The following is a 10,513-nucleotide window of genomic DNA, read 5'->3' as shown; positions in this document are numbered from 1 at the left end:
GCTTGGCCTGTCGATACCTGTCAGCTGCCTCCGGAGTCCCACAGGCTAACCAAGCCCAGTGGGACTCTTTCTTCAGCCTGGTGGCTGGAAATAGAAATGTTAGTTTTTAAATTTCATCAAATTTTTTTGAATATATATAAAACAATAAACATCAAAGTTTTTACTTAGACACATTTATCATGTAGAAAAATGAATGCATGTGTTTGAAACTGCACTTCTTTAGCTTACGTTGAGATCAGGGATTGAGTTTGATCAGTTAGGACCAAAGTGGACTCGATGTAAAATGAGTATGTGTCCCGTTTCCTGACATCCTGAAAAACTATTTTGTTACATTTGTGAAAACTTAAAGATCTGGGAACAATATTTTATTACTTTTCATCATAAACTGTTTTTTACGTGATGCAAAAGTAGGACATTCTACTCGACCGCTTTCTGTTTCAACATTGGGGCTACAGGAGTGACACTGACTGGCACTATTAAGCTACATTATCACGACTCTGTAGCTCCTGGCATCTCCACCCAACACCTTTTCTATTCCAAGTTGGCATCAGAGGAATTATTTGAGGTAAAAGATGAAGACAAATATTACCATTAGGATGTTTTATGGCGTATGCCGACTCAGTTTCCCCCCTCGCTCGCTCTCCCTTTCCTCCATCTGTGCCACTCACTTTCTCTCTGTCTCCCAACGGGGATGAAAAGGCAAGGAGAGAGAAAGGAGGAATAGAAAACTGAGTGAGCGCTGTCAATAGCAGTGAGTTCACTGCTAATCTGGCTACACTACAAAGGTTAGCAGATCTGACTGTCAATAGTGTCTTGTGGGGAGGAGGGAGGAGACACGGAGGTGAGGTGGTGTAGGGAGGGGTGGTCGCTTTGAGAGAAAGAGATACTTTGATATTTCGGAATGTTAGAAGGGTGAATGTGGAGAACTGGAGGTTGGGGATCTAATTACCGGGCCATAATTGGGGGCTGGGGAATAGGTTGCCGTCCTCTCAACTCGCTGCAGATCAATTATGTTAAGAGAACATCTGTAAGTAGAGCTTAATGAGGTCCATTAGAGCAACATGCGCTGCCTTCCCTAACGGTGCTTGTCAGCTTCTTGGATGAGCTGGAGTGTGCTGCTGACTGGGGACCTGGTGGAGGGGCTTAAATAGGAGAGGAGGCTCGACTGTGCGCTGCTTTTCCCTGTCAGAGAAACAGAGAGACACACAGAGATACAAGCAGGGAAGGAGAAGGGGGAAAGGGATGCTCTGTGAGAGAGCTGCAGGAGCCACAGAGCAGCGAGGGGAGCAGAGTTTAGGGTCAAAGCTCAGCTATTAACAGTTATCAAACCATAAAACTTTGGCGGCAAAGTTTTCTTTAGAAAAGCGGGAGCTGGCCGAGCTCTCACAAAGTTACCTTCTGGAGATTTTCATTCAAAGTCAAGAGAACACAGAAGACGAAACCACGGCAGTATTTGTTTTGGGCATCCCTGGCTGTAGCTCCTTCAAGGTATGTGTTATCAGTGCTCTGCTTCTCTTGGTTCAAAGCTTAGCCCCAGCGAGGGCTGCGTGTAAAGAGCTGGTTGAGCTCCCAGGGAAGAGATCGGATGGAAATGTAGCAGATTTGCTTCCTGCTGAAATGTCATGTATGCAAGGCTGTTCAGAGCGTGTCTGGTGTTGGTGCACGTTCGTTTGTGTCTTCATTACAGGCTGATGGTTGGGGTCATAGTGTGTAGCAGAAGTCCCCTTTCTCCGGTTTTGCGTTTGGCAGAGTACTGTATGGTGCATGACAAGACCCGGCTAGCCGCGCGATGCTCACCGCTCCCCCCGCTCTCCACATACACTCCTGCTTTCTGTCTTCATCTTATATTCATACGGAGAATGAATAATTGGCTGAACACAGCAAGTGAAAGGAGGGTGGAAGGGCACCAGGAGAGGGGTGGAAGCCTCACACACACTGCAGCAGATTGCATGATTACCGAGATAGGCCTCCTTGAAATAATTCAATCCATGACAAAACCTAATTACTGGCAGGTAATACCCTGTCAGCTTTAATGCATCTCATCACTCATAATGGCGCGGAGAGCATTTTATGACCCAACTCATTATTGCTGCATTTTTGGCTGGAGTTGCATGCCAACTATTGACTTGTGTCTCCTCCTTCAGTGCCTTCCACACTTTCATTTGTCTATCATCATATTTATATGACACATCTGTGTGTGTGATAGGGAGCAGTGGTGCGGTGGGGAGGAAGGTATGGGGTAACCATACCGTGACACTCGGGCCTCCTCGCTGCCTCGTCTCATCTAAACTAGGTCGCTAATTGATGCACGACTTGACACGGAAACCTGGCGAATGCATTTGTCCTTTAATACAAGAATGATTAAAAGCAACTATGGCGAGATGATAATCAGAGTTGTTGATGTTAACCCAGCTGGAGACCTCCCTTTGCCACAGGCTGGTGTAATCACAGAGCCATTATATGCACTGTGATGTTTGCATTTTCTCACACTAGTCTTTTACCAAACAAAAGTGCAAGCAGTAGACAGTGCTTTCTTTCTCTTTTGGGGGCTTAAACTCGGACTGATCTTTTTAAATGTTAATAATTAGAACCCTGTGCAGATGTACTGTAGGCTGAAATAAACAATGCAAGGAGTTACCTCTGTGACTCTCTGAGAGCTGCTCATCTCAATATTAGTGTCAGTGTTAGGAGTAAACTGCTCTACCTACACGTGGACTATTGCATTTGCTTCTGTATCTATAATGTAGACCCTCCAAAATCAAAGAAAGTGGGCGTGTACGGGAGGCATCCTTTAAAAACAGCTGCTAATAACTGATCATATCGTGTCACTGCTGAGAAGACTGGAGGTGGGAGAATACTAAGAGAAACTTCAGTCTCTGACAGACCCGAGCTCCCTGCAGCTTCCACCTGTAGCTAGCTGCTGACACACCAAGCAGTCGCTCCTGGAAGTCTTTGTTTCCAAGCTCCAGGTCAATGTGGCGACCTGCGCTGCCAGTTGCTCCAACTCTGGCAATCTGTAGCTGCTTCAATTCGCTGCTTTAGTTTAGGCTTCGGTTGAAACTTGCTGAGAGAGGTGAGTGATCAGAAGAATGAGCCTCACTGAAAACAAAGGTGACAGAAATAGCGTCGAAAACAAGGCTTCATACGTGTAAGAGTTTGGGAAGAGCGCGCTTACTGCTCGGTGAGGGAGCCGCTGTGCGTAACCTCTGCTCTGCCTGCTGATGAGTCAAGCAGCATGCAGCAGGAGCCGCTGTGATGAGGTTGCCAGTGTCGTGGAGGGGAAGCATCTCTTTGTCGTTCTGTCATTCGCTGCCTGCCTCTCTCTGCGCACCGATAAACGTGCTCTCACACACTGTGCGACGCCCGACGGGAGCAAACGCATCCGCCTGCGTTTTATTAGCCGGCGTTTCTCCTTCTCTTCATTCCACTTTGGCCGCCGTGCTGGATTGTTCCCTCTCTAACAAAGCCTGATCTCAGTCTGCCTGCAGACAGCTGATCTCCGGTCCAGGCGGTTCCGGGTTGCATGGTGGTGCTTCGGCTGCTCCAGCGGCTCAACAAATGCAGAAAAGGGAGAAAAGTTTCGGTAAGACGCTTTCTTTGGCTTCGGCTTGTATGAACGGAACGTTTTCTGTGTGTTTGGAGTGTTCTGCGACGACAAGTTACAGCATCTCTGCGTCGAAGGCGACGCGTTCACATCTGACCTGCTTTTGCTAGAAACGATCCATTATCTAACTTGCCTCATTTTATCGAGAGCACCTCACGAATGCGTGAGAGCGGTGTGCGTTTGTCGGTAATTAAACGGCAGACAGGTCCACACGGTGCTGTTCCATGTGTTTGTGCGAGGTGCGTGGAAATGCGAGTCTGTGAAATCCGTCATTGGCCTCTAACGATAATGCGCTCCCACGACAACAGTGATTAAACTCGGGGTGAAAACGCGAGCATCAGCTCGCACTGGAACACCGTTGTTGTCTCTGTTCGCCGTCCTCCATTCGTTCGGGATTCACACGATGATGCTGCGGACGCGCAGCAGCAGCAGCTTAGAAGCCCACAATGAACGGGGGAAAGGGAGGCTACGAGCCAGCAGCAAGTGAACAGATATGATTAGTACTCCGAGCTTTCTTTGGGAGCTTTTGTTCAGCACTTCCCCGGCAATCGAAAAAGCGAAGCGGCCACATTCCTGCCGTGCTTCCCCTCCTCTCTGCCGAGTTTATGGCACAGTAAAAGGGCTGTGGAAACTCTTGCTTCTTTTGGTTTGGTAATGAGTCGCGGGGACTTTGTAGTGTTAACGAGGCCGGACGGATCAGTGCCGCTGAGCGGGCGCGGGGGAGCAGCCATGCGCTCCGTTCTCTAAATCCAGCCAATTAACAAATCGGCAGCCCCAACACAACACAAACGAGCTGAGCCGCCTCCCGCACCGCGGCGAGAAAAACTAACTTTTTACAGAATTTGTGGGAGATTAAAAGGACGCACATCTGTTTTTACAGATTATTAATAGTTTGTAAACACATGTCATTCAAACTGCATCGTTTCCTGCTGCTGAACACATTCAACGCAGTTTTCATGTGACATTTAAACACGATAGAGGACGCTGTGTTTATTCCAGTGAACAGCAGGTTCAAGTTATCTGGTAATAAATACTGATCATTCTGCACTTACAACTAAGCCAACTAACATAATAAAACTATGTTAGTAACCTCAAAGGACAAACGACTACAGCGACACGGTGCAGCCCTCAAACTCTGACAGGTTTTAATATTTAAAGATGACCCGAGCTAAACATGCAGCTTAAACACTGTGGTCTGTGTGTGTGGGCGGGGGTGGGGGACAAAGGGGAGTGGGACCGTGCCACTCCTCGGAGAATGGCAGGAGAATACTAATTCCAGCCTCATGCAAAAACTCAGTGACCCCCACCTTCTCACCGCCTCAACGGCCCAACAAAGGCTTCCCATAGTTAGCTCAGGCCAAACAATACAGGCCACTGCAAACCTCCTCGGCTCTAACCACACCCCCAAAGACTAAGGTGCAAAAGAGCTGGGAAACTGTGGCGTGGGGTCTGTGTGGGCATGCACTGAAACTCAGTGTTTTCATTCATGGTTGTGTAAAAGCTGCTCTGCCTGGACATAATCAAATGTAAGGCAAACATGTGTGCTAAGGTCAGAAAAGTGTCGGGTTCCTGTAAGAAGTGTTTCTTTAATCAAACAATGCACCACATCCTGCTCTGACTGATGTGCTAATCAGGGAAACTGTTGTTTCAGTCTGAATTATAAATGTTGCACAGCTCGTCTTTACTGTAACACCTTTATGGAAGCTGCTGCAGTCTTTGCACTAAACCTCATTCTGGATCTACTTTGAACTGCTCCCTGATTCACAGCAGCTTTGCATGTTTGATTTGCCAGATTTTTCTTACAACAGGTGCAAAAGCCCAAAGGTATTTATGTCTTCTCTGGACGGGGCCGATCTGTAAACCACTACACTACGGAGCTCTTATTGTAAATATTCCCAAATAAAGGAAAACACCACACACACATACCTACAACATACATACATGTAGTAAATGTCATCACAGTTCCCAATTAAAAAACAAATCTGTAACTCTGAGCATTTTGTGATAACACTGACTGTACAAACACGACAGTGTAAGACTGAGGGCTGCATTAAAATCAAAGCACATTATCCCTGATTTTATGTCTTATTTCACTTTTCTTGTCAATGTTCTTAATTGCCATGATTTTAAACAGTGCATTACATGTATGTAACTTGAGGTCTAGTTCTCTGTTTATCCAGGTTTTGATTTTTTTTCATTTAATCGTTCTGTGATCCTTCATGTGTTTACCTGCTCGATGATTTTAAAGCTTTGTTTGTGCTTCTCCCAGGTATACAAATGCTTTCCGTCCAGCCGGACACCAAGCCTAAAGGCTGTGCCGGCTGTAACCGGAAGATCAAGGACCGCTACCTGCTGAAGGCTCTCGATAAGTACTGGCACGAGGACTGCCTCAAGTGTGCCTGCTGTGATTGCAGACTGGGCGAGGTGGGATCCACTCTGTACACCAAAGCCAATCTCATCCTGTGTCGAAGAGACTACCTACGGTAAGAGAGACCGCTGACGTTTTGGCAGTAAGCGAACGCAGCACACCAAGTGTTAAATGTTCGATTGTATTTTCAATGTGTATTTTATTTTTATCTTCTTAGTATTTTGTTTCATATATAATCTTTTTAAACAGGCACTAGTAACCATCACAGGAGTGTGAGCCAATCTTCCTAAATTGGTTCCAGGTAGTAACTGCATCGGTGTATCGGAATAACAAGGGTCAGTTATGTACATAATTCTTTAAAAAAAGACTGACAGCATGATGTTACAATATTAATGTATCTACTCGCTGAAATGTGATGATTTTATTGGAAATGGCAGCAACTCTGATATTGAAACATTATCATGATTAATAAAGTTAAAAGGTAATAAAGTGCCTGAAGAACTTTTACTTGATTTTCCGCGCAGTCCGACCCATAAATAGAAACGTTATTTCACATTAGCAGTGACACGTCCTTTATAGCTTCTCTCGCCTACAAACTGGGACATGGTGGAGTATTTTACTACTGTGACGGCAACTGCAACATAAGAACTGTTGTTACTAAATTTTAAAAAGGAAACTTATTCGTTTGTATCTAAAAATGTGAATATTTTATTTTCATTTTCAGACTCTGTCTCTGTGGGCACGTGTGTGATAAGTACAAAAACAGCAGAAAATAAATAAGTTAGTGATTCTGTAACAACAGTCACAAAGAGTCAAAGCACCGGAAACAATAAACCTCGTCACAGTAATTCATTATCTCTCGAACCTAATTGGTGCACAGCAACATTTCATTATGACCAAACGATTCATGCTCTCTTTTTGTGTAATATTTTATCTATTTATCAGTGTGTGCGTTTCAGTAGTACTGTGTAACCAAGTGTGTTCACGTGGTCTGCATATTCACTGGAACAGACTGTAGTTTCGATACGTACAAATAGAAATAGAAGATTTTATTTGGCAGAAATCGAGTGTTTCTGTGCTCCTGTATAGAAACACAATCGTTGGTATATTTGTAAGTATAACCACTAATAAAACACTGGATCATTTAACTTCTTTAAATGGGAATAAAATCTGGAACTAATCATTTTTTAATTTTACAGACAAGGTTTTAATTATTTATTTATTTTAACACTGCAATGAATTGTTTTTTCATCCACTGTAATGCAGTAAACATTAGCAACAGTAAGTGTTTCCCTTCTAACAATCATCTTTGTTAGAAGCTTTTGAATAAATCAAACATTAATTATCCATCAGGGTCGTGGGTGGCTGGAGCCAATAAAAATGAATTATTTCCAATTAAAATCTTTTTAAAGAATGTAACTATTATTATTATTAAAATTTCAAATATATCCATTTCTGACTTTACGTCATCACAAAGACGATTCTGAAGATACTGAAACACTTTAAGTTCGATCCTTTCTGTGTTGTCGTGGCCTCCTGTGGGCTGATGTCAGGAAACAGCTGCTGTTGTTTTTGAAGTTACGTTCATGTTAAATCAGCTTGTAGTTTATGGCGAGCCGCCATTACAACCTTGAAGTTTAATCTGCATGCGGTTTGTGAAATTGTTAAATTTTTGGATTTGTGAGAATGAAAGTTTTGTAATTTCACATCGATGCTTAGCGCTGTGATGAGGTCACTCTTCTGTTTTAGCTAAATGTTTTAATGGAGTTCGAGTAGGATATGAAGACATGAAGGTTTCTGACAGCGTTACGTTTCTTCTTTGCAGCTCTTCCATCAAAGTCGACTGAATGAGACTTCAGTCTCAGCTGATGCAGGTTTATAAACAGCACATTTGCATAATGACTGAAAGCAGCACCTCTGACTAACGGTGAGCCGCAACGTCAGTTTCATGGTCATTAATACGGAAATTATCATGACCATTGATCAACAGCCACACTGATCAATGGTCATTGTTAATCAGCGGTGCTGGTTTCAGATGAACAGATTCAACTTTTGGGACTGACAATAAACCGTTCATGGAAGCTGTAGCAGAGTTCATGCTGTCATAGCATCACAGGGGTAAAATGAGCATGTTGTGGGTGTTGTCCTCAGTAGTGTTAGAGTTTAACACCTGAGAGAGCATGCCCGGACCGAATCAGCATCACGTCCCACAAAACCTGATGTTAGCGGGTTTTGTTTGCAGAGAAGTGGCTGCAGTATGCTGCACTGTGATCATGTTCTCACATCCTCGGCCAGTTTGACAGCTATGGACAAATTTATTAATAATAGTAAACGGATTGTTCCTTATGCAGCGTTTTGGTTTGGGGTTTTTGTCCTGTCCAAGCAGAATTATGGTCTGAATCCTTTGTTGTGTCAAACATATTTGCTCTCCCGGGAGGAGCACCGTAGCCTCGCTGTAGGCTCCTCTTGTTAACGTTTTTGTTTTATTTATTTACTTTATTATTCATATTGTCTTGTGGATGTTATGCTGCATCAGTCGGGGGGCGAACACCAGACTGAACAATAAGCAAAGAAATAGAAAAAGGAGAATCCCCCAGAACAGATCCCAGGCCCCCAGGAGGCTGCTAGACTTACGCAGACCCCCAGCAAGAGACACGGGGAGCTGGGGCTGCAGCTGAGCACCACCAGCCACGTGATGGAAGTGATCAGTGCGGACCAGAGAGAAATACACTCGTCCAACCACTGAGTAATATACAAACTGGGCATAGGGCAGTGAGGACTGTATGTGTGATGTATTTGTTTCCATGTTAGCTTTGGCTACGATGCACAGCTTGGCTGAGGCTGGGATACACGTGTGGACAGCTGCTATTCAACAAACCTGCTGTTGTTCATTCCAGATTTTGAAAATGTTGTATTCACTTCTCATGCCATGACAGAACATTTAGTTGATTTAACCTGTGATATCATCTTCTGCCATATTTAGTAGAGGAATATAGTTCAATAGTGTTACGTTCTTTGTCTGGGCGTGTATTGAACGCAACAAGAAATTGGCCCACTCCCACTCCCACTCCACCAAAGCAAGAAAACAAACAGTATCTTTTAAAGTGCTAAGCAGCCATTTATTTGCTTCAGCAGTGAGCAGTGTTAAAAATAACAAACAGAACTCCCTGATGGTCCCTATGCTTTCCTACACAAATGAAAAACAAGACAATTCACTTACCAAAGTTTCTAAATGACAAACAGGAGAAAACTCAATCAACAAAAATGGCTCCTCACGCCTACCAGGCTGCTGCAGTGAAGGATATATACAAGGGGAACAAAATACACAATTGCTGCTTTACAAATCTATTACAGCTATTTACAAAATTAAGATACTAACAACACACACACACACACACACACACACACACACACACACACACACACACACAGTTATACTTGCACATCAATGGGCAAAGACACAATGACTCAAAACACAGGCTCTTTGTTGGATGTGGAGGCTAGTAGAGAGGGGGGGCCAGGTGGCTGTCATCCGGTAGTTAAATACTGGAGGTGATCAACCAATTATCCAATCCCAGGACAGGAAGAGACTCCGCCCAGGTGTCCACCTCCTAAGAGAAGAAGGGGAAAAACCCACAGCCATCCTCTGGTGGGAGGAGTCACATAAACAAACACTGACAACATTGGATCATAACAATAGCTGGTGGAAAAATGTATACATAAATTTGTAATGTTACCCAGCTGCAGTGGGGTGGTGGAGGTGATTTACTCCAGCTAACAGAGTATTCTGATACTGATGAGAACTTATCAGTGTGATCGTTTTAAGAAGACAAGTTTATTTGTTCCAAAGGAAAAGCAGCACATTGTCAGCATGCAGGCTTATCTTATGGTCTGTAGTTTCATTTTGAATTTCTTTAACATCTACGTTTTTCCATACAAACACCCAAAAGTGAGGAGGGAAGTGTGCAGCCCCGTCTGGTGGCCCTCCTGACATTGAAGGTTTGGGAAGTAAGATCATTTATCCTAACACTGCATTTAGATTCAATGTATGAAGACTGAACCATCCAAATTTGTGCAGATTCTAATGAAAACTCCCAGTTTACCTGTTCAAAAGCTTTCTCTGCATCTAAAGACACAGCCATGGCTCCTAATTTGCTGATGAAGCAGTAATCTGTTACATTAATTAGTCTGTGTGTATTATTGGCTGAGTGTCGACCACTGATAAAACCTGTTTGGTCAGATGAATTATGAATGGAGAGATTGTTTTCATCTTTGCAGTGAGAGTGGGTGACAGCTGGATGGGACTGTAGGATCTATGCCTGCTGTAAGAGTTCATGTTTGGATGCTGTCGTTGGCCAATGTTCTGTAAAACTCTGCTTTTCCTGCTCTGCTACAATTTTACAAAATCAAACTCTGAAAAGTGATACATACAACATGCATTTTTGCACTGCGTCATGTTTGTTGCATTCAGCACACAGTAACGAGTGTGTGTGTGTCTGCTGTGTTGCCCTGCTAGATGTTGCAAAGTAACAGACCAGAGG

The 10,513-nt window shown here is 43.9% G+C and overlaps 2 protein-coding genes across 3 annotated transcripts in view; one reads left to right on the top strand and one right to left on the bottom strand.

Annotated features, from left to right (window-relative positions):
- Nucleotides 1–10,513, bottom strand: part of mrps33 (mitochondrial ribosomal protein S33) — a 339,553-nt gene that overhangs the window by 317,081 nt on the left and 11,959 nt on the right. The window lies entirely within an intron of this gene.
- The window catches only part of lmo3 (LIM domain only 3), a 52,748-nt gene continuing 45,056 nt past the window's right edge, over nt 2,822–10,513 (top strand). Inside the window, exons 1-2 of one of the 2 annotated variants that reach the window (XM_080887335.1) lie at nt 2,822–3,073; nt 5,874–6,087. In XM_080887335.1, the coding sequence (XP_080743461.1) occupies nt 5,882–6,087 (206 nt within the window). In that variant the 5' untranslated portion in view covers nt 2,822–3,073; nt 5,874–5,881. Of the gene's footprint in view, nt 3,074–3,095; nt 3,584–5,873; nt 6,088–10,513 lie in introns of those variants that run through there. The other variant, XM_080887334.1, reaches the window with a different exon arrangement.

The sequence above is a fragment of the Rhamphochromis sp. 'chilingali' genome (assembly GCF_963969265.1).
Source record: "Rhamphochromis sp. 'chilingali' genome assembly, chromosome: 7".
In the NCBI taxonomy this organism is placed as follows: domain Eukaryota; kingdom Metazoa; phylum Chordata; class Actinopteri; order Cichliformes; family Cichlidae; genus Rhamphochromis; species Rhamphochromis sp. 'chilingali'.
This window is presented reverse-complemented; position numbering and strand designations above follow the sequence as displayed.